Source organism: Phyllopteryx taeniolatus, chromosome 3 (genome assembly GCF_024500385.1).
Source record: "Phyllopteryx taeniolatus isolate TA_2022b chromosome 3, UOR_Ptae_1.2, whole genome shotgun sequence".
Taxonomy (NCBI): domain Eukaryota; kingdom Metazoa; phylum Chordata; class Actinopteri; order Syngnathiformes; family Syngnathidae; genus Phyllopteryx; species Phyllopteryx taeniolatus.
Genome location: NC_084504.1, coordinates 14,297,607 through 14,322,198, shown reverse-complemented (window position 1 = coordinate 14,322,198; position 24,592 = coordinate 14,297,607). Strand labels below are relative to the sequence as shown.

Genomic DNA, 24,592 nt, shown 5'->3' with positions numbered 1-24,592 from the left:
CTATCGCTTTCCGGGTCCTCTTTGATCAGGTTGGGGTCACTGAGGGGAGCGATGGTGGTGCCTTCCAGGAGAGCTAGGAGCTTCTGCATCTGCTGTTTCCATTGGACCACATCCACCACTTCATCCTGGACCAGGTAAACAAGCCGATAGAAAAAGTTGGCACAACCCTGTTCAAAAGCCAGGTTTTTTTTTTCCCGATATTAAAAAAAAATGAGACCAAGATAAATAGTTTCAAAACTCGTTCCAATGTGACCTACAACCTGTACAACTCAATTATTTATTTTTAAAAATCTTTTCGAGAGTCCGTGTAAAAATTGAGATGGTGTTTGCACAAGTGTGCACACCCTCTATAACTGGGATATGGCTATGTTCAGAATTAACCAATCACATTCAAACTCAACTTAAATAGGAGTCAGCACGCACCTGGCACCATTTTAAAGTGCCTCTGATTGACACCAAATAAAGTTCAGATGTTCCAGTAGTGTTACATTTGCTGCATACCCAATCTCACCAGCATTTTTATTTAGCCACCTAGATTTGAGTAGAATGTGACCAGTAATATTAAATTCAAGCAAAATTTAACCAAAATAAGATATTACATTTTAAAATTGAGTAACAACTATGCAAAAAACGATGAATAATAATAATCCATCCAGCCATTTTCTTTGCCGCTTATCCTCACTAGGGTCGCGGGCTGCCCAGCCATCTTCGCGCGGCAGGCCAGGTACATCCTGAACCGGTCGCCAGTCAATCGCAGGGCACATACATACAAACAGACAACCATCTGCACTCACATTCACACCTGCGGGCAATTTAGAGTTGTCAATTTATCTACCACACATGTTTTGGGGATGTGGGAGGAAACTGGAGTGCCCGGAGAAAACCCACGCAGGTGGGGCCGGGATTTGAACCCCGGTCGCAGAACTGTGAGGCAGATGTGCTAATCAGTCGGTGCAAAGGAATATGAATTTTTCAAATGTATAACAGCAAAACAATTCAGAAAATTTACCTCCCTCCCACACACACACATTATTTAGACTAGACATGAGCAATAATATTACATTTCTTTTTTAAAAATCTGAATAAGCATTTTCTTATTTCATACAAATTTTAAACATTAAACGTACACAAAATGAGTAGAAATTTACATTTATACTTAATTTGACCCATTTGTTTTGCCTAAACTTCAATTCAAAATGTATCCACATCAAAACTGAGTAGTATTAAATTGATACTGAAGCATAGTAAATTAGATAGTAATAGTAAATAAGAGGAAACGTGTTAAAATATGAGCAATAAGATGGAATTTGAGCCTTTTATTGTTATATAAAATGCTTAAATATTATTGCATAGAAGCCAAGAAATGTAAATAATTTTTTGTCAAATTTCAAACCTCAAATATTCAGATTCAAATAGTTGCTTAACATTTAATCTTTTTTGTTAGATTATTTTTATTTTTTTTTCTCAATTTCATTTTTACTTTTTCCATTTTTTTTGGAACATGTCAAATGTTACCATGAAAGTCAGTTTGAGGGCGGTGACGGCTTCCTTCGTCCGGCCAGTCGTCTTCCTCTCCACCTGTAGCTCCGCCTCCAGACGACTCGATGCCGCGGCATGTCTCTTTCTGCGCAGAGGAAAAAACTGGTTGTGGTAGGGTGTCCCTCGAGTCGGATGTATACCAGGAAATTACTGTTACCTCCCGCAAGGAGGTTTGTCCCAACCACAATAATGGAAACATTTGAATGAAGATGACATCATAGGCAGAAAATTATGTCACGTGACAATATGGCCGATATACGGTTAAGTTTGGACCTGAGTGCCTCCAGCTCGGCGCGGGATTGGTCGCGTTGGTTCCGAAGTAGTTCCAGGTCACAACTGCGCTCTGTCAGCTCTGCCTGCAACTGCTCCGCCACCTGGTGGACGGAGGTCGTTAATACAGTTAGGAATAATCACTAACGTTTCATTTGAAGAAAAATCGAGAAAAAAGCTTGCATCAAGTTTTGTTGAATCCTTTTTTTTTCTACTTTGGATGTATCCTAAGATTTAATTTTAGTTTGTTATTTTACTATTCTCCTAGTTGCTCAATTATTATTTTTTTTTTTGTCACTTCACTCAAGTGGTGGATTATCTGAAACTCGTTCAGAACTCAAATTTGGTCTCACAACACAAAACAAAAAATGGACCAAGCGGTGGCTGGTAACTGGAAAAACGGACCTTCTTGCGTACGCAGCTCTGCCGCGCCATTTTCGCGATGGTTTCCTCGAGGATGGCAACGTCGGTCGCCTTCCGGCCCCTCTGCTGTCTCAGGGTGTGGTTTTCCCGCGCCAGCTGGTGGGCCTTCTCGGACAGTTCGGCATATCGCGCCTTCACCTCCAGGTTCTCCATCGCCACCCGCTTGCTGGCCTCGGGCAGCTTTTGCTCCACCAGAAGCTCCACCTCCGCCGCCCTCGCCGCCGCCTGGGCCTCCAGCTCCTTCTCCAGCCTGTCCACAGGACAGAAAGGGCAACTTTACTGGCCGTTTTCAAACTTGATGTTCCTTGCCTTCTTTTCAACAACGGAAAAATGACTTTCTTTGATCAAAGGAAGGAAAATGTTTTTCTCTTGGTTAAAAAAAAGTTTTGTTCATTGATTAAAAACAACTTTAAAAAGCTGTTATGAAAAGCATTGTTATCTATTTGTCTTGAGTTTTTTTCTTTTTTCCTAGATAAAATACAAAAAGTAAAAACAAACCTGTCAGTCCAATGAAAAACGTGTAACTTGTTTCATGCAACTACCCCCCGCCAAAAATAACATCATCCCAGATTTTCGATTTGTTTTTTTTTGTTTTGTTTTTTCATTTCTCTGATAAAATGATTGTTACTGTTTGATGAAAAGCAGCTTTTATTTGTCTGATATTTTCTAACCATCCCCCCAAAAAACATGTATCTCCAGATTTTTTGTTCTTTTTATTTCTTCTAATACATATCTTTTAAATTGTCAAATGAAACACAATTATCTCTATTTTTTTCATTTTCTTTTCTCAGATAAAATATTTTTTTCTTTCAACTGTCTGCAAAAATACATATCTTCTAATTTTTTTTTTTCAATCTTCGGGCGAGAGGCGGGCTTACACCCTGAACTGGTCGCCAGCCAACCACAGGGCACACACAAACAAACAACCACTCTCGCGCACATTCACACCGACGGGCAATTTAGAGTCTTCAATTAACCTTCCATGCATATTTTGGGGATGTGGGAGGAAACCGGAGTGCCCGGAGAAAACCCACCCAGGTATGGGGAGAACATGCAAACTCCACACAGGCGGGGCCGGGATTTGAATCCCGGTCCTCAGAACTGTGAGGCAGATATGCTTGTTTTTTAAATAAATGTCCAATGAAAAACATGTACATTAACTCCAGATTTTTTTGTTTTCTTTTTCCTTTCTCAGAAGAAAATGTTTTTCTTTTTCAACTGTCCAATGAAAAGCATGTATCGCTAACGGACGTGCGTTTGATGCTGCACATACATTATTGTACTACATCCCATTTATTAAACCATAAAAAGATACATTAATAGTTAAGGAAGAAGTGGGTTGCTACATGAACAGGAGGAAGGTGTGATACAGTATTTTAAGAGTTATTTGACTTGGGGCCAAGAGGTACAGACATATACCCCCCCGCGTACATTTTGGCCACCAGCTCCACTTTTTTTATCCACAGGTAGAATATAAATGTGTGTTGTAAAACACAATAATATGTATACTTTATAATGTAGATTAATTGAATGGGTTGGGGACAACCCGGAAATGTGACCGTGACTCTACATGAGCAAAAAGGTACTGCAACACAGCAGTGGTTAGAGAATCTTAAACTATTGAGTTTCTTTCCACCCGTTTTATTTACCTCGCACCTCGCGACTTTCAACAGCTTTGTTACACGCTGTATATTCACCCGCGATGGGTGGAGAGACGGGGACTGAGGCTTTGGCGTAATGCTGAATTCCAGCAGTAGGGGGTGACAGAAATCGCGGATTATAGCTACCGTCCAATAAAAACCACGCAAAGCTGGCCAACAATGGCAGCCATCTTGCAACAACACGGTAACTGGACAGTGATGCGTTCTCGATGTTGTCACCTGGTCTTCTCCAGCAGCGCCTCCATCTTTGCGGCCTGCACGGCGTCGGCATGCTCCTCCTCCCGGTCGGCCAGCTTCTTCTCTGTGGCCGCCATGTTGAACATCAGCTGCCCCTTCTGTTTCTCGAAAGTCTCCACCGCCGCCAGCCTGACCACTAGGAGTAGTGTCAGTAAAATTGGCATTTGACCTTCAGTGGGGATTTATCCAACTTAATCCACTTCTTAATACCACCACTATAACATTGCTATTATAGAAGAGACCAAAACTGTACTATAAAAAAACCCACACTATAACAGCACGCAACTGTGCCATGTACATCACCTGGTGTAGCTCTACATCAATCGTAATCTAATAATATGACAAAAACATAATACAGGAAGTCCTCGATTTACGAACGAGTTCCGTTCCTACGCTGGCGACGTAACCCGAATTTCCGCGTAAGTCGGATTTCACCGTTAAAGTCGAAATTTACGTCGAAATACTTCATATGAAGAAACTAAAATATATAAAAATAAAAAAATAAGGTGCTGTACTTACCATTACTGCTGCGAGTGTGAAAAAAGGAGGGCGAAAAGGGCAAAGATACTCCCGGCGGACAAACACAGAGAAGCACTATGGTGCTGGGGACAAAATGGCGGACGAGGCACGGGCGTCGTAAAGTCGAAACGTCGTAGGTCGACTAAAGTCGTAACTAGAGGACTTCCTGTACGTGAAAATAAAATACGTCATACTTACCAAAAATGCTGACTTTTCAAGGTCCTGAATTTTTGCTATTTAGACTTCCATAGGGTGACTCTCTAACATTGGTAACCTTGCTTTTGTCATACGAGTGCCCAGAAAAGGCCTCTCTGACAGCTACTTCTGTTTGACCCAGTTTTGTATCCACTTTGTCCATATTTGGCTAAGACCGCCCCCTTTTCCTCTAATTGGTTGCCTCTGTGTAGAAGACCCACTTGTGAGAGCACGCTGGCTTGGGAGCTGAAAGGGAAGGTGGAGATCTTCCCTGGTGACGTAGATAAGCTCGAGAAATTCGAATCACCTGATTTCAGTCCTCTCCGCAGAAAAATGTCTGGAACTTAGGAATGCGTGGATGACTTTAATACATATTTCACGTTTACTGAGGCACCATAGAGACAAAGTCGGTTTGGCAAAAGATGTCCCCTTTGATGTGTGCAGCGGCCCGCACACATCAAAGGTATACATGTATTGCCGATTTGTTAGTTAGTTTTTTTTTTTTTTTGCCTCTCCATTATTTGCTGAAAAAGTGTGCTCGTGCCAAAGCAATAAAAGTATTAATTTAGTGGCATCTTGGTGCCAATTAATTATGTTGAAGTGAGTTGAGGAGCTTCATTTTGACAAAAGTAGCGCTTTCCTGTAGCATCTTGGTGCCAGGGAAGTGCTTCCTTCAGACAAAAGCAGCGTTTTGATGCATCTTGGTGCCAATGAACTATGTTGACGTGAGTTGAGGAGTTTCATTTAAACAAAAGTAGTGGATTTTTCCACCATATACAAGCAAACGTCTTTGGGGGAGGTATCAATTACTTGAATGGCGAATCGCTTGGGAACACTGTAATCCAATTTCATGGAATAAAAATTTGATTTAGGAGGTCAGTGGGTCAGTGCTTCCGATAGTGTTTGGGCCAGTGCTCGGGTCCTGCTCACCTTGCCCGGCATTGTCATCCTCCAGCCGGTGGATGCGATCCTGGAGTTCCCGGAGTTCCCCAGTCAACCGGCTCCTCAGGTCGTCCCGGTCTGTGTGGGCTTCGCGCAGACTCTGGTCCAGCTGCTCCGCCAACCGGTCCACCTCGTCCTCCTTCTCGAGCAGCTCCCTCTTCAGGTACTCTACCGCATCCTTCTTCTCCGTCTCCACGGAGACGCAACGACACGCCAGCGACGTATTCTCCTTCTCCAGGCGCTTGCATTTCAGCTGCTGTCTGCACAGGTCCAGTCAATGGTCAGTGTACTTGTCAATCAACACAAGCAGCACCACCAACAGATGCACGTTTACTCGTCAATCGTTACACTCAGCAACAGTGACAGGCCTGCCATTGGTCTGTCTAAACGTCAATCATTACTTGCACTACTTCTTCATTGGCCAGTCGACCTGTCAATCATCTATCGATCTATCTATCTATCTATAGCTGATGTGATTCACCTCTCGAGCTCCTCGCTCAAAAAGCCGATTTGAACGACATATAAATCCTTCTCTTTGTCCCCAGACTCTCGTTCTTCAGCGGGAGTGACTCGACTTTGCTTTTTCTTTGTTTTGTCGCCTTCCTCTTGTTTCTTCTCCTTCTTTTTGGGCATGGCAAGAAAGTTTGAGTTAGCTTTAGAAAAAGTTGACCGCGGCTAAGTGCGCTACGTGGTTGCTAAGCAATGGTGCATTCAGGGACGCTTGGAGAAAGAAGGACTCAGCGGATACCTTAGGAACGGCAGGTCAAAATAGCAACTATGCACAACCTCTCGTGATCTTTTAATAAAAATGCTATTATAATATGTATTCAATGTTAGTATGAAAAATGAATATGAAAATAAGTGCCCTCACACCACTTTAGTTGCGTTTTGGAGCAAGATAAGTAAGCGTTAGAGTGAATGACATGATTGTATTGCTGGGTTCCTATACTGTTGAAATAGCAAAAACAATCTCAGATATTTGAGTAAACACGTGTATCATGTCGTGTAAATAAATCCAGACAGACAGACAGATATATAGATAGATAGATAGATAGATAGATAGATAGATAGATGTGGCAAATTAAGATGCTAATTAGACAGCAGGATTATTGAACAGGTGTGTTTTAGGCGGCCCGCAATAAGAGGCCCTTTTAATATCATTTTTACATTTTTTTTTTTTAAAGTTATTCCAAAGTCGTTGGTTTGGTAGAATATTCTTACTCCTTTAATCATGGAACATAGGCAAAACAATTGAGAAAAATATTACAACATTACAACAAACTATCCATCCATTTTCTGAGCCTCTTCTCCTCACTAGGGTCGCGGGCGTGCTGGAGCCTATCCCAGCTGTCATCGGGCAGGAGGCGGGGTACACCCTGAACTGGTTGCCAGCCAATCGCAGGGCACATACAAACAAACAACCATTCGCACTCACAGTCATGCCTACGGGCAATTTAGAGTCTCCAATTAATGCATGTTTTTGGGATGTGGGAGGAAACCGGAGTGCCCGGAGAAAACCCACGCAGGCACGGGGAGAACATGCAAACTCCACACAGGCGGGGCCGGGGATTGAACCCCGCACCTCAGAACTGTGAGGCTGACGCTCTTACCAGGCAACAAATTATAAGTATTTTAAAATAGGGAGTTACTTTTCAACCACCCTGTATATAATAAATGATCAATATATGCAATAAATTTAAGTAGAACGCAAATAATATATACCGGGTCTCGAGTAATCATTAACATTTGTCATAATCTTAATAATGAAATTTTAATTGAATTATATTGGATTTGAAATTGAATTTTCCCGGACCTGGAAATATAGTGCAGTGTACCTTCCTCCCACATGTGAAAACAACTCCCACGTTTGTACAAAAAGAGAAAAAAAAGAAAAAGAAAGTTGCTCGAGGACGTGGGAGGACTGGCGTCCTCTCAGCCTCCACCTTAATAATCATCACCATAATGATCACTTTTCATTTCCGAGCTCCTCCGGCCATGAGCAAACTGGCACCTCCGACCGGCGAGCAGCCTCCGTCGTCTTCGTCGCCGCCGACCGCGGTCCAGCAGCGGGGGCCGCGGATGCCCAAGTGCTCCCGCTGCCGCAACCACGGCTACGTGTCGCACCTGAAGGGCCACAAGCGCTTCTGCAAGTGGAAGGACTGCCAGTGTGATAAGTGTAAGCTCATAGCCGAGAGGCAGAGGGTCATGGCGGCTCAGGTAAACACGCATTCATGTATTAATTGTTCATTAATTAGGCATAACTAGAGTGGAATGTGATTTATTTGCTGTCATTGCTGTCTGGGAATAAATAAATAAATAAATAAATAAAGTCATTGTATAGTCTTAATTCAAAGTGAGAATTTGGGAAAAAAAACATCTATTTTTTGTCATATTGGTTAAAACAGTCGATATCAGTTGACAGTAGTACATGATAAACATGATCTGTGAGAAACAAAATTGCCGTCTTTGGCCCCATCTTTTGCCTCTAATTTGATATGAAGAAACCACTGGGCCCGAGGAAAGACAAACAATCAGAGACAGAAGGCGAAACCATAGGGGCTGTCACTCATTTGTTGCCCACTCACAGGCTAAACTAAAACATCAAACCCTCCATTGCAACACTCCATTACAAATAAGGTGATTTTCTGGAGTAAAAAGGTAAAAAGTCCACGCAAGGCTGCGGGGGTGATTTTTGCTGAATTATGCTATATGCACTTCATGTACAGTAATTTAATAATTTTTTTGTGATATACTAGAGAAACATTTCAATTAGTGTTTAAAAGCTAGGAACTATCCCCGTGTGTTTAGTCACCATTTACTTATTTGGAGAAAAAAAAAACCTGTATTGTTCAAATGCATTAAGATGGATTTACTGCATTATGCTACATGTATAGTACCATTCTAATAATATATTTAGTTGTCCTTTATGTTTTACTCTCGACAAAAAGTACTTTTCAAGTTGTTTTTTTTAAATAGCTACGCTATGGACTCTCTATAGTTGTTGATATTTGCTTTCAATTTCCAACACTAAATTGACTAAATAGCAATAATTGAATGCATTTGTGTTATAGCCTAGCACATTTTAATTAGCGGCCTAATTTGAAAGCTCTGACGTAGCCCCGTGTATTTAATGGTTTACTTATTTGTAAAAAAAAAATGCTTTGCTCAAATTTATAAAATGTTGGTTAATTAGTTAAATCAGTTATATTAAGCTTAGTCATTACTATTAAACAGTAGGAAATGTTGTTTTTATTTTGAACATTTTTTTTTAGCTGCATGATGCGATACTGTACTGTATGTCATATTGTGTATTAGCACGCTAATCGTCGTCCTTAAGTTCTACAAAACTTCTTTTCAACGATGTATTTAATGTTTACTCAGTCTTAATAGGATTAGTCATTACTTTGAAATACAGGATTTCTTTTGCTGTATTATGCTGTATGTTGTATATTAGCAAATTAATGATGAATATTTCCATATTTATTCCTCCTTTACGTTATACTTTTTGGGACCTTTTTTTTTTAATCGGTAGGCCATGTGTTGTCTATAGTTGTTGATATTTTCTTTCAATTTCCAACACCAAATTGACTAAATAGCAGTAATTGAATTCATTTGTGTGGTAGGCTAGCATGTTTTAATTAGTGTGCTAATTTAAATGCTATCACATTTCCCCGTGTATTTAGTCATGGTTTACTTGTCGATAGAAAAACGTCTTTCTTCAAATGTATGGAGTTTGTTTAATTAGTGTATTTTATCTTATTAATTACTAATAAACAGTGGGAAATTAGATTGTTTTGCTCTATTGCTCAATACGTCATATATTAGCATGCCAATTAATACATACTGTATTCCCATACTAAAAATACTTTTCAACCATGTATTGAATTTTTATTCGGTCTTAGATATATAAGCTATTTCATTACTATCAAAGAGTAGGACAAAGAAATACATTTGATTAGTTAGTAGATACAGTAGTAGACAGATTTTTTTGCTATAATATGCTACCTATAGCATTTCTATTTATCATGTGAATTACGGTAGATTCCCATATTTAGTCGTCCTTACACTGTAGAAAAGATGCTACAAGTTAGTTGTCTGCGTTTTTCATTCATACCTAAAATTGTCCAAAACATTCATAGTAAGAGAAAAAGACCATTAAAAATTAATTAATTTACAAACTGGTTTATGTACTATATTGTTGCTCCTGCAAATTGGCGGTGCCCTGACACAAATAACCCTTATATTGACGATTGAGCCAATATAATGGATTGATTAGCAATATATTGGTAAATAAATAGGTCATTTGTTGGTCTTCCAGGTTGCCTTGAGGAGGCAGCAAGCTCAGGAAGAGGAGCTGGGCCTTTGCAGCCCGGTGAACCTGCCACCCCCGGTGTCCATGGTGAAGACGGAAGACGATGTCCACTGCCTGTTCACAGCCGAAGGACACCCCCTCGCCCCAGCTGAAGCTTCTTCTTCTTCTCTGATTTCTACCGCAGGTGAGACATCATAAAACCGTTATTTACTACACAGGTAATGTTTTAAGGCAACATTTTACACATTCTGACCCATCATACAAGCATAAAAAGGGGGTCTTGCCAGATTGTGACGTCACAGTGGGGTAATTCACATAACAGTGAGTTTCTCCCCAAAGGACATAGTCAGCTAGACAAGTTCGCATTGATCGAAGTCCTATCATCTAGGTAAGCCGAGCTGCATAATCAGGTGATATCACTTGAGATTGCAATTAATTGTACCTCGTGGCATCTAGTGAAAGAGCATTTCATTGTTCCGTCTGTCACTATATGTCGCTGGCCTAGATGAACATGGTGGTCGAGCGGTTTTCTCCGGGTGCTCGGATACTCATCCCACATTCCAAAAAACATGCATTTTAGTTTAATTGAAGAATCAAAATTGTCCTTAGTTGTTAATGGGTGTTTGTCTTTACAAGTCCTGTGATGGGCCGGGAACCATTCCAGGGTGGACGCCGCCTTTCACCCAAAGTCAGCTGGGATTGGCTCCCGAGGGAGAAAAAGTGGTATAGAATTGGGACTGTAACGTAACACTAAAGTCAATATTACATTTTTAATCTCAATTTCTGATACGCAATTGGATTTTTGAGGAAGAGGATATTTTGACAGCAAAAATAGATTATTTATTATAACTTTTAATTATAAATGATTGTAAAAATACACCTCTGAGGTAACATTCTTGTCTGTGCTTTAAACTACAATGTAATAAACAAAATAAGTACCACTTAAATCAATTTTGTGAAGGAGCATTAACATGTTCAGCATTACTTGGGGAAGATTTTTGAAGCACTTACGGCAAATAGTCTGGGTCTTGTCAACTATGTGCGTTCAATCTGTCAATCTATGTGAGCTCAATCCAAATTTCTCTCATCCTGCTGACCTAAATGATCTTGGAGGGTCCACAATTTCAGGATTAGTAGTACTAGCCATGTTTACTCCTCTCCATTAGACAACTCTCCGGACGTAGTTGAAGTAACAATAGCATTTGCGGTAGCCACACTTTTGCTCGGTCTGGTCAGATGACACTTGCCGGAAAAAGTAAGACACATGACACAGTCAGCTGAGGATTGCCAAAGAAATGTATTTTCAATCTCTGCTTACTTTTTTTTTCAAATGAATTTGATCATAATAATGACAATAATTATTATATTAAAGTCCCTGTAAAGTGAAAATACAAATGTCTTATACAGTTGACACACCATAGAGAAGATTGTTGTTAATGAGCCTGCCAAATTTGAATGAATAATAATTAAAAAAAAAATTAAAAAAAAACAATAATGAAAAATAAAGACCTCATTCCAGCTGTTGGACGCTGTGGGCGTGCCTGCTGATTGCACTGAAAACTCCCTGCTAAAAAATACATTCTTACACTATGTGATTATGCTCAAATGTCTGTAGTGTGAGCCACAGGCTAAACAACATGATGCTGTGTTTAATGAATAGTTAACTTTCCCTCAAGTGTCGCTGTTATGTGGACCCAAACACCGAAGTGACGAATTAGACGACCCGTGCTGCTGGTCCACAAGATAGCTAGCGGGCTAGCTCAGCAACTCGTGGACTGGCAGTGGGCTCATCTTATTCGTCACCGCCTCGCTCCGTGTATGGTGTGTGGGTCCACATAACAGGAACACCGTAGCACGAATAACACAAAACACTTCAGGGAAGATGCATTTTTCAGGTTGTAGGCATAGCTTGCTAGATAACGGCATGCTGTAGTGATAGTAATGGGCCAAGTTACTATTACTAAGTGACTCGCAATTGTGCCGTATCACCACAGATAGGATGAAGCCGCCAAGTACCTATACAGCGGAGAAGGGGCCGACTCATACCTGAAAGCCCAAGTGCGTACCTGGTCTTGGTGAAAAATAGTTTAACACTATATCACAACAATTTAGGACTACATTGCTCTCAGTCTTTGCACATTTTCAGCACTAATGTTCAATAGTACAACCCCAATTCCAATGAAGTTGGGTCGTTGTGTTAAACATAAATAAAAACAGAATACAATGATTTGCAAATCACGTTCAACCTATATTTAATTGAATACACTACAAAGACAAGATATGGAATGCTCAAACTGATCAACTTTATTGTTTTTAACAAATAATCATTAACTTAGAATTTTATGGCTGCAACTCGTTCCAAAAAAGCTGGGACGGGGTCACGTTTACTACTGTGTTACATCACCTTTTCTTTCAACAACATTCAATAAACGTTTGGGAACTGAGGACACTAATTGTTGAAGCTTTGTAGGTGGAATTCTTTCCCATTCTTGCTTGATGTACACCTTCAGCTGTTCAACAGTCCGGGGTCGCCGTTTTCGTATTTTGTAGTGTATTCAATTAAATATAGGTTGAACGTGATTTGCAAATCATTGTCTTCTGTTTAACACAACGTCCCAACTTCATTGGAATTGGGGTTGTAGAATGTATTAGAAACAAATCTCTGAATTTACTTTACAGGGTAGCCCTGTGAGGCCATATGGCTGTTTTAGGATTGGAGGCACAAACTTGGAAGGGGAGTGGCATGATTTTGCCATTTCAGAGGCGAAAGTTTGTTCGTATCTTGTGGCGCGATTTCGGTTTCGATACGTACAGTGTGTTGTTACAGATTTCTATAGAATGGATGGATCATTTCCCGTGGCACACCCGATGAGCTCTCATGGTGCACTGTGGGAATCACTTTTCTAGCTACCAAATAGATATCAAAAGTACATCGCTTCATTCAATTTTTGGCTACTTTTTCTAACATTTTGTCCTTGGTGGAGGTACATCAGCAATCGCTACACACGGTGTGATACGTAAAGCTTCTAAAAAGTGAAGTAAGCGCCTTAAAAGCATCTGGGAAAAGGTGCGATCACTTGGGGAGGCGCACATGCTGATACGGTGTTCCTTCTGGTATCGGAGAGCACATTTTTTGGAGGTGTGCGACATTACCGTTCAAGGCCGCCGCCGCAGTCACGGGAGCGGGACCAAAAAGGAGGCGAGCACGCGGCAAATCTGCGATGACAAGAGCGAGGCGAGTGATGTGCCGACGTTGGCGCTGATGTCATCTGTTGGACGAGAGAACAATGTGGCCTTGGTGATAAGGCCAAAGTGTGATGGGGATTGGAGAAAAGGCACTTGTTCCCCCGGCCAATGCTCTTGCGGCCTTTAGGTGGTGCTGTTGACTTGAAGTGCTTTGAAAAATTAGGCGCAGCTGCCGTCCGGTCACTGGGCTAGAAATCTGAATTATAAAATACTGTAAAGATGAATGTAGAATAATGAGAAAATACAGTACAATATACAGAAATTAAGAAAAAGTGTTGTTGTGTCGAAGGTTGTTTTAACATTTGCCCTTTAAAGGGTTAAAATATTATCCAAATATTTAAATAATAATAATCATCATAATATTAGTTTCTATGTATGTTTTTACACATACATTATTACATATGTACATAATGTTTTTATTCATATGTCGACTGACTGAGAGAAATCTGCTTGTTTTATTATCATCAATCACAATTAGTAATAATTGTTAATTATTAGCATGCTATTAATTTTTAAGCGCCTTACAAATCTAAACTAGCAGCAGCAGCAGCAGTAGTAGTAGTAGCAGTAGTATTTATTAGTCATATTTATAGTATATTTTATTATGATAATGGTAATTGGTATTACAGTTACTGTATTTTTTATTGTTAACATTTAAATATGATTTTATTTATTATTGTTGTAGTTTTTATATGTTATGATTTTAATAATATAAATTAATTATTTTCTAAATTATTTGATTCATTTAGTTTTTAATAGTATTTTAGTTACCTGTGTTATTGATTTAAAAAAAATTATTTTATTATTTGTTTATTTTTTTTATTCCATCCTTTTCTTTTATTTTTGTGTTATATTATTAAATTATGACTTTGTTATACTGCATTTTTTAACATCTTATTTTTTTCTTATTATTTTGTATTCCACATTGGTGGTCGTAAGGAGACGAGCATGTCGCTGTCAATTCCACCTAATACCAACAGGCGGAGTCTGGGAGCATCCATCCATCCATTTTCTTCACCGCTTCTCCTCACTAGGGTCGCGGGCGTGCTGGAGCCTATCGCAGCTATCATCGGCCAGGAGGCGGGGTACACCCTGAACTGGTTGCCAGCCAATCGCAGGGCACACATAAACAAACAACCATTCACACTCACATTCTCACCTACGGGCAATTTAGAGTCATCAATTAACCTACCATGCATGTTTTTGGGATGTGGGAGGAAAGAGGAGTGCCCGGAGAAAACCCACGCAGGCACGGGGAGAACATGCGAACTCCACACAGGCGGGGCCGGGGATTGAACCCCGGTCCTCAGAACTGTGAGGCAGACGCTCTTACCAGTCGTTCACCGTGCCAACCAGTCTGGGAGCAAACACTTGAATTTGTGTTGTGTTTGTGTCAGGTGCAGGAAGTCGTTGCAGCCCAGTGGCCAGTAGCAGGCCTCTCAATGACGTTCAGTCGGAGCTGCAGTTGGAAACCTCCTACCACAACCTCTACCAGCCCCCCTGCTACTCGGCCTACTACAACAATCTGTACAACCACCAGCAATACCAGGTGACATCATTTTTTAGGGGGTTTTACATGGGATGCACCGAGACCAATTTTTTCAGACAGTACAAGTACTTACATTTGCATATTCACTGATACTGACCACTGATAATTGATAATGCCATCACATCTTGCAATTGTGATGAAAATGTGATTTACTTTAATGAAATATTGTTCAAAAACACAAACTTTCTTGAACATGGTATATGTTTCACTCAATTTTCAGCGTAAGACAACATGGCGGCACTTACAGAATAAATCCTGCATTACAAAACAAAATAAACAAAACAAAATGAATCATTACAACTGTGTGATCAAGACATTTGATCTCCGGTAGTTGGAGCCACTCTAGCATGACAACAAACAGCCATGGAATACTGTAGTGTGTGTTGACTAAAGCAGTCCAATACAAATGTTTACATTCCTCTAGTAATCCATTTTATAATCCTGTACAGAAAGAAAGAAACACATTCCCATTTGTTGACTAAGTGTAACCGAACGCAGCGGACGCAGCAGTTACGTGACTGCTCGTGTAAACATTAGTAGCGGCTGCACTAAACAGCAAGGCAGAACTAAATACAGTAGTGCCTTGAGATACGGGTTTTTCGAGATACGAACCTTCGTTCGACCGATTTTGTTCTTTGACTTGCGAGCAAATATTTAAGATGCAAGTGCTGTATGGTGGCAGTGAATTCAACTCACGTTCTTCAAAAAGGTTTCAAACTGTTTTGCACCACTCCCAGTTGAAGTGTACTGTCAAACTAAACAGCAAACATTAGACATTATCCATTGAAAACAACCACAGCTTTGCCTTAGGAAAGTCTCTTTAGGTTTATGCGAACAATGCAAAATGCCGTAGATGTGCTAATGAATAGCACTGATTTGACGGTGTTATAACACTTTAAGCGACGGATATTTGAACACAAACACAGGATATGTAGACAGATAATGTAACTGTACTCACAGGCATTATATTCCTTATCCTCTGCAAAGAATGACAAATATTACTACAGCTTAATGAGAAGCTGTGAATGTCACAATACAGTATATCTGCATGCCCCAAGTGGCCATCATGTCCACACTGCACAATGTCCATTGAATTGAGGCAAAGAATTTGGCAAAAAACTGTTTCATTCTCTACATTGTATTTATTTATTTGTCAATCCTGCATGTTTTTATAAAGGAGAATATTTTTCTCATAAAAAAAAAAAAAATCGTGTTTTATTTTTTGGGGGGAAGCTGGAATGGATTAATTGCATTTCCATTAATTTCAGTGGGGAAAGATGATTTTGAGTTATGAGCATGGTAACGCAAAGAATTCTACACATATTTCCAGGCACCACTGTACAGGCAAGTCTGAGTTTAAAAAAAATGATACATACATTTAAATTTTACCCACCAATTTTAGGGAAAAACAGAAAATATCACATGACTCTTGCTAATGTAAATGCTTGTGTGCTGGATTAAAGTAAGTGGCCCGCGGGCCATACTTTGCCCACCGCTGCCTTAGCTTCAACGTACCTCTACTGTGTCGACCATAATGAGTGATGCGAGTTGAAGAAATGAGCTCCATAACTCCTGAGCGATCTGGAATGAGGCATTTTAGTTTCCATGATAAATGTTTGTCAGCCCCGCCCACCCCTCTCCTCGGTAGCAACATGGAGCGTCGGGGTCACCGCACGCTAGGCGGCTTAGCGGCGGCGCCCGAATTGCAAAGGTTAATGGTGTTGTCTGTCGGCGCAGGAACAAAGTGCTCCGCCTCAGTGCGCAGAGGGGGAAAGCCAGCGCATTAATGCTAATCAGTTAGCACTCCTTACCATAATTTAGCCATCCCGCTCAGTGATTGATAGTATTTTTATCCGAGATGTCATCTCCAGGTTATTCAAATTCAGATGGTCGCTTTATTGTGATTGCGTCAAAGTGAAGGAGCCTCAGACACACAACACTTGTATACAGTATATTTTCATATTTCATGTTTTAATTTCAGTCAAAAGCACAATTGAACAGATTTTTCATCAAAACACTTACAGTGTTTACTTACTTACTTACAGTGTGATTAAAATGAAAGCCTTACACATTCTTAAAAAAACACAAAAGCTTTAAATGTGCTCTTTAAAGTGCTTGAAAATGCTAAGAAAGTATTTCATTTTATTGAGACAGTAGATAAGGTCCATTAAGGTTGTTTACGTGAAAAAAGGCTGCTACCTGCAAGTTTCAATCACTGTCAAATACTGATTTTATATAATATATAAAAGACATTAGCATTATATTACCCATTTTACATGATGTTTAATGAAGGTCTTAAATTTGATGAAAGTGGCCTTAATAAAGGTCTCAGAAGTCTTAAATTGGGCCTCTTAAAACCTGCAAACCTGAGAAAAATTTTCATACAGTAACTCAAAATATGATCGCAGTCCCATTTAATGAAGGAGTGGTGCTAATTTGATCAAAGTGGCCATTACATTTTGTTTCCCTAAACCTGCAAACCTGTAAAAGTGCTTCAAACAATATCCATCCATCCATCCATTTTCTGAGCCGCTTCTCCTCACTAGGGTCGCGGGCCTGCTGAAGCCTATCCCAGCCGTCATCGGGGAGGAGGCGGGGTACACCCTGAACTGGTTGCCAGCCAATCGCAGGGCACATACAAACAAACAACCATTCGCACTCACAGTCACACCTACGGGCAATTTAGAGTCTCCAATTCATGCATGGTTTTGGGATGTGGGAGGAAACCGGAGTGCCCGGAGAAAACCCACGCAGGCAGGATTGAACCCCGGTCCTCAGAACTGTGAGGCTGACGCTCTAACCAGTCACCGTGCCGCCGCTTCAAACAATATATTAAACAAAAAAATAATAATTGCAAAATATCTAAAACTATTGTGGTATATTTGAGCCCATATCACATATTGCAAGTGGTCACAGTTAAAGGAGAGGTGTTGAATGTTTAATTAGTTTAAAAAAAAAAAAGTGTTAACATCTTTAAATCTAAAGTCTTACATTTGGCTTCCTTAAACCTGTTAAGAAAATTCCTACACTTATTTTTAGACTATTGAACATGTTTCCCACACCTGGTGCTTCCATCTAATGAAGGAGAAGTGTTGAATTTTTAAGTGGCTTTTAAAAAAGCGTTAACAACATTGAATTCTTTGAAGTCTTACATTTGGTTTCTTTAAACCTGTAAAAAACGTTTCATAGACTATTAAAATAATATTGAAAAATGTCAAACTATTGAGCATGTTGCCCACTCCTTGTGGCCACATTTAATCAAGGAGAGGTGCCAAACTTGATGAAGTGGCCTTTGAAAGGGCTCAGAAGTCTTTTTTCTCAAGTTCCTTAAACCTGCAACCTGTAAAAATGTTTCATACAATATATTTAAAAAAATATCGCTAAATGTTGAATGAGGGTGAGGTGTTCAATCTGAAGTGGCCCTTTACCTGCAAACCTGTTCCAATAATTCATACAGTATTCACATCAAAGTACTGGTAAAATTATTTTCAATGTAGTGATATATTATAGTTCATATCACCCACTCTTCGTGGTCACATTACAGTAAATGCGGGAGAGGCCTTAAAAAGTTGATGTACATCCAGAGCAGTGCTTCGTAAATTGTAGTTTCAGTTTGGCTGTAAAAAGTAGAATGAGAGAGGAAACATTTAGTTGTTTATCATGTGAACCATCTAACACCCACCCAATAGCCACCACAGCCCCCGACCGACTGTGCTGTGTTCCACACTCACTGGTGCTTGCCTGCCATGCAGGTGGCTGATGGTAAATCAAATAAGGGTGCTGGGTGCACAAGCTTGCAGACACGAGATGGTGCCTGATAAGGAAGTCAAGACCTCTCAGGGAGGTACAGGCCCCCGAAGCTAACACACACACAGACACCATCATAAAACATTGATTAACTCTTAATAATGTTGATGTTAAAAACAGTTTAACATTCTTAACTGTCATATGTATGATAAAAATGCAATGCCGTGAAAAAGTATTGGCCCTCTTCTCAAATCCTTAGATTTTTGCATAGTTTCCCCACTTAAATGTTTCAAATCCTCAGACAAATGTAAATATCAGACAGCTATAACCCAAGGGAACTTAAAATGATGTTTGTAAATGGTGATTTCCTTTATTAAGGATAAAAAACTTTTTAGTTACCCGGCCTTGTGTGAAAAAGTAATTACCCCCCTTGTTAAATCATAAATGTAGCTAATTACAATTTTTGGTTAATTTTAATTGCTCACACCCAAGCTTGATTACCTCCAGACCTGTTCAATCAAGAAATCATTGAAAAAGAATCTAGCCTGACAAAATCAAGCCGGACAAAAGTTCTAAAAAAGCTGCAACAAAACAACACGATCCAAAGAAATTCCAGAAATAAAGTAAGTGTCACAGGGCAGCGGAGCCTATCCCAGACGACTTCGTGTGGAAAGGTAGACTTCACCCTGAACTGGTCGCCGGGCAGTCGCAGGGCACATATAGACACAGACAACCATTCACAGTCACATTCACACCATCACCAAGTGGGAACTGAACCCACGCTGCCTGCACCAAAGTCAGGCAAGTGTACCACTACACCATCAGTGACCCGGCTTAAAAACAGTCTTTAAAAATCTTTCACACAGTATATAAAAAAGGCGAACTGCCAGGTAAATTTTTCCCAAATGTTAAATTAGCTCAAAATTTGTCAATTTGAGCCTGTCACATTTACTGAAGAAGAAGTCTTTCATTTGAAATATGCTCAACTTAAAATTGTTCAGTATTGACACAGAGGTTCTTTTTTTCCTAAAAAATGATTGCCAACTTCCCCTAAAACTTTACTTTTTGATCACGTCACATTTACTGAAGAAAATGTATTTAATTTGGAAGTATGGCCTTTAAAGTATTTGATTTGGCTTCCTAAATGTGGAAAGCTGAAGAAATGTTTCATACTATTCACAAAGTTTCTTACTCAAAGCCATATTTTGCACAAAATGTGTGATCACATTGCAAAAATTGTTGATATTTTGAGGTCATATAACATCACAGCTGACGAATGGGAGGTCTTAAATTTGATTTGGCTATCTCTAAACCCACAGAATTGTAAAAATCTTTCATATTATTTACACTGTCACAAAATATTATACTCTGTTTAAATTCTTAGGAGCGGTCCTAAATCTGAAAAAGGGTCTTGAAAATATTTGATTAGTCTTGACCCGTACACATGTTTCATGCAGACAGACAGAATTATGGACTTCTGATTGACTATCAATGCAAATAATGCGGTTATACAAGGATCATCTCGGTTTGGTGGTCCTCAAAGCCAAGCCAGCCCCCCTTGCTCCCCCCATCGGTCCGTCCAATCTGTATTGTATTTTTCAGAGCCTAATACAAGAGCTGAGTGTCGCTTAAATAACAGTTTATAAAGCTGTCAGCGAGCTGATGGTGTGGACAAGGCGGATGACGTATTGCTCTTGGCGCTGACAGAAATCACATTCCATAAAAAGTGAAATTGAAAAAGCGGCCTTCGCTGACGGGTAGACGGCTCGTTGCAAAAGTTTGCCGTGCCATGTGAAGGACTCGCTCACAAGTGTGTGTTTCTCACCCGTACAGGTGCCTCACGCCGACAGCGGCCGCCTGTCGGGCCACAGCATGTCTCCGCAGTACCGCATGCACACCTACTACCCAGCGGCGGCCACTTACCTCCCCCAGGGCCTCGGCTCCTCCTCCTTCTTCACCCTGGAGGACACCAGCTGCTCCGAGGCGATGGCCGCCTGTAAGTGACTCGCAACATACACACACACCTCGCACCTGAAAGTGGCCTTAATAAAGATCTTTAAAAATATTTCCATCCATTTTCTGAGCCGCTTCTCGGGCGTGCTGGAGCCTATCCCAGCTATCATCGGGCAGGAGGCGGGGTACACCCTGAACTGGTTGCCAGCCAATCGCAGGGCACATATAAACAAACAACCATTAACACTCACATTCACACCTAGGGGCAATTTAGAGACTTCAATTTACCTACCATGCATGTTTTTGGGAGGTAGGACGAAACCGGAGTGCCCGGAGAAAACCCACGCAGGCACGGGGAGAACATGCAAACTCCACACAGGCGGGGCCGGGGATTGAACCCCGGTCCTCAGAACTGTGAGGCAGATGCTCTAACCAGTTGGCTCACCGTGCCACCTAAAAATATTTCATACAGTATATTAAAGATCAGGCATGTTTGACTTAAAATTCTCCCAAATGTGGTGTTTCTATCATGTATGACATCACATTTATTAAAGGAGAGATCATAATTTGATGAAAGTCGTTATAAAATGGTCTTCAAAAATATTTCATACAGTAATTAAAAATGGTCTTAGTCAGAAGCATATTTTTTCCTGAAAATTGTGTTCAAATTCCCAAAATTGTCCGTATTTCGAGCCTGTATTGCATCACATTAAAAAAAATGAGCGGTATTAAATTTGAAGAAAGTGGCCTTGGAAATGGTGTTTAAAATATTTCATATGGTCTATAAAAGTGTCTTACTCTGAGGCATATTTTACTTGAAAACTGTGTATGTATTCCCCAAATGTTGACATTTTAACCACATATTGTATCACATTTACTGAAATAAAGGTCTTAAATGTGATGGAGGAGGCCGTAAAAAGAATCTTTGAAAATATTTCATACAGTATTTCAAAAATGTCTAACTTAGAAGTATATTTTCCCTGAAAGTTTAAAATTGCCCAAATTGTCAATATTTTGAGCCTGTTTTCCATTGTATTTAATAAAGGAAAGGTCTTAAATTTGATGGAATTGGTCTTAAAAATGGGCTTTAAAAATATTTCATTGAGTATATAAAAAAGTCTTACTCTAATGCATATTTACTTGAAGACAGTATTCAAATTTTCCCAAATTGGACATTTTAATGGCGTAAGGCATCACATTTAATAAAGGTGAGGTCTTAAGATTGATGAAAGTGGCCTTGAAAAAGGTCTTTATAATTGTCATACAGTAGATCAAAAATGTCTTGCTCAGAGGCATATTTTTCCCCGAAATTGTGTTGAAATTCTAATAATTGTTGACGTTTGTGGTATCGCATTGCAGTTAACGAAGGAGAGGTCTTAAATTTGATGGAAATAGCCATACAAATCGTCTTTAAAAATATTTTAGCATTACACTGAGGAATATTTTACTTGAAGACAGTATTTTAACTTTGTATTGCATCAGATTTACTAAAGCAGAGGTCTTAAATTTGATAAAAGTGGCCTTACTTCCTATGGTACATCAAAAATGTCAAACGTGTATTTCTAAAAAATTTTATATTTGCAAAATTGTCAATATTTTGAGCCTATATTGCATTCAAAAATGGAGAGGACTTAAATTTGATGGAAGTGGCCCTAAAAATAGTATTTCAAAATATGACATACAGTATAAAAAATGTTTTATTCTGGGGCATATTTTACTTGAAGTCTGTTTTCGAATTCCCCAGAATGTGACATTATAAGTGCATGTCGCATAACATTTCCTGACGTAGAGGTCTTAAATTTGATGAAAGGGGCCTTAAAAAGGGTCTTTAAGAATTATTCATATAATATGTCCAATATATTGCAAAATGTGTGGACATTTTTATCTAAATGTGTCCTCAAATTACAAAATGTTTTGTTATTTTGTTTAATGAAGGAGTGATCTTAAATTTTATGGACGTAAACATAAAAATTGTTTCTAAATGTTTCATACAGTATATCAAACATATTGTAAAATGTCTTACTCTGAGGCATAATCTTAAAAGGCATAAGATTGTTCAATTTCCCCTAAAACATGACCTTTTAAGTGGGTATCACATCACATTTACTAAAAGAGAGGTCTTCAATTTCTTCGAAGTGGCCTTAAAATGGTCTTTATAATGTTTTATTCAGTACATTAAAAATATCGTAAAATGTGGTCAAATTCCCCCCAAATTTGATTTTCGAGCCCCTATGGCATCACATTTAATGAAAGTGAGGTCTTAAGTTTTAAAAAAAAGTCTTAGATTGGGATTGAGCTGTATAAATTTAATGTCAATGCAAATTTTTACAACTCTGATACTACCCATAAAGGTGAAAAAAACTGCTGAGTTGACTTGAACCATTTCACCTAGCGCAGCACCGCGAGCCTCAGCAGCTTTAAGACCCCTGCATCTCCTTCGTATTTGTTTTGGACTTTCACCTGTCTGTTTCCTGTGAGGGTCCCCCGCATCAGCCCCACGCTACCCATGGCTCCACGCTCCATTACAAGATCACAACCGCCTTCACCGCGGGTGGTCCCACATTTGGTGGCAGCCCTCCTGTGGTCCCCACTTTTTTCTTTCCCTTAACCTAACAGGAAATGCCTTCCAAAACATTGGGTACACCTGCCATAACTAATAATATCCATCACCTCTACATGTAGCATGAAACATTCAACATGAAATTTAGTAGGGTTGTCTTACATGAGTAGACACACTAAAAAGTCTTAAGAAACTATGTCCGAAAAGACTTGGGAAGTCTGCCATTTTGGTTCGAAGCAGCCATTTATAGTAATTTTTGCCATTTCTAGGGTTCCTTCAAAGACAAAACCTTAGAGATTTTGTTCAACTGCTACCAATTTTGAATCGTAATTACGAGACTGAAGCGTGATGGAAAACTGCAAAAACATTGAGTTTTTGTCGTTGCATGTGGGATGAGCATGGCGATGACGTTTGCTGACTCTACATAAAACACAAAACTCTTAATGACTCAACTCCACAAGGTCAGAGCTACTGTATGCGATGTGTTTATTCTGTCTGGAATCGCACTCTTGCATCATTTCCTCACACTGCCAGAATAATCATTGGGCAAAAGCAGTAGCTGGCATTCCTCTGTAGTCATTTATTTCCATATCTCTTGTGAGAAATTCGGATGCGCATGGATTCCACATCTTATCGGACAGTTGATCCCCATCCAGCACGTGGGCGTCTTTAATGGATAGATCAGGTCTTGTCCGAGGCGACGTGTCTGCGCAACATTCCTTACGCTTGCCCGAGCTTCCTGCGAGCAAGTCCTGGACTGCGCGGCCTTGAACCGAGGCCAAGAAGACTCGCTAATCTTATCCAGCCAACGTGTCATTCAGCAGTGTAATAAGCATGCTGTTCTTGTGAGTATCATCAACATTGATAGATCTGGTATAAATAGCCTTTTTAAAATGTGATTACTGTATTTCCCCGTATAGATGGTTCCCTGCCCAGGAATAGAAATAACAGACAGTGCCACTAGATGGCTTTACAGTAATTCTGTCACGGGGGGGGGTTTGAAGGCAAGGAAGGCAAGGCAAAATGTGGAGGACCCAAGTGCAGGGAAGCAGTGAGGCAAGGCAGAAGTCTCAAAAATATTTAATTCCAAATCAAAGGCAGACAAGAATCATGGAAAAAGCAAACTAAACAAACTCCCAAAACTGATCATCAAAGTAACCAAGAAACACTTGAATAAGCCTAAAACTGGAAACAAGACATGACTACTGAAACTACACTACAGTACTAATAATAATAATTAATAATAATAATATGACCTCTGTGTGTATCTCGGATTTTCAGATATTGCGGTTGGATTTTCACTCCCGCAAGGAGCACGGGGATCATTGTAATTACCGAGCAATATTGTGCATTCGGAGATAGTATCAAAGTGCAGTAAGAGAGATGAAGCCTCTTCTCAGGAATACCGTAATGCCACAAGTTGACTAATTTCGACAAAC

At 39.9% G+C, this 24,592-nt stretch overlaps 2 protein-coding genes across 2 annotated transcripts in view; one reads left to right on the top strand and one right to left on the bottom strand.

Annotated features, from left to right (window-relative positions):
- Positions 1-1,529: 1,529 nt before the first annotated feature.
- Positions 1,530-6,436, bottom strand: LOC133474925 (cilia- and flagella-associated protein 157-like). Its single transcript, XM_061767108.1, has 6 exons — positions 6,268-6,436; positions 5,775-6,046; positions 4,113-4,266; positions 2,215-2,482; positions 1,697-1,913; positions 1,530-1,624 (listed from the first exon to the last, which is right to left on the bottom strand). Exons 1-5 carry the CDS (start codon positions 6,417-6,419, stop codon positions 1,755-1,757), a joined length of 1,005 nt encoding a protein of 334 aa, XP_061623092.1. The 5' UTR covers positions 6,420-6,436; the 3' UTR covers positions 1,530-1,624; positions 1,697-1,754.
- A 378-nt stretch (positions 6,437-6,814) lies between these two features.
- Positions 6,815-24,592, top strand: part of dmrt1 (doublesex and mab-3 related transcription factor 1) — a 30,366-nt gene continuing 12,588 nt past the window's right edge. The window contains exons 1-4 of the mRNA XM_061767109.1: positions 6,815-8,003; positions 10,105-10,282; positions 14,742-14,893; positions 20,474-20,636. Coding sequence (XP_061623093.1) covers positions 7,749-8,003; positions 10,105-10,282; positions 14,742-14,893; positions 20,474-20,636 — 748 coding nt within the window. The 5' untranslated portion in view covers positions 6,815-7,748. The remainder of the gene's footprint in view (positions 8,004-10,104; positions 10,283-14,741; positions 14,894-20,473; positions 20,637-24,592) is intronic.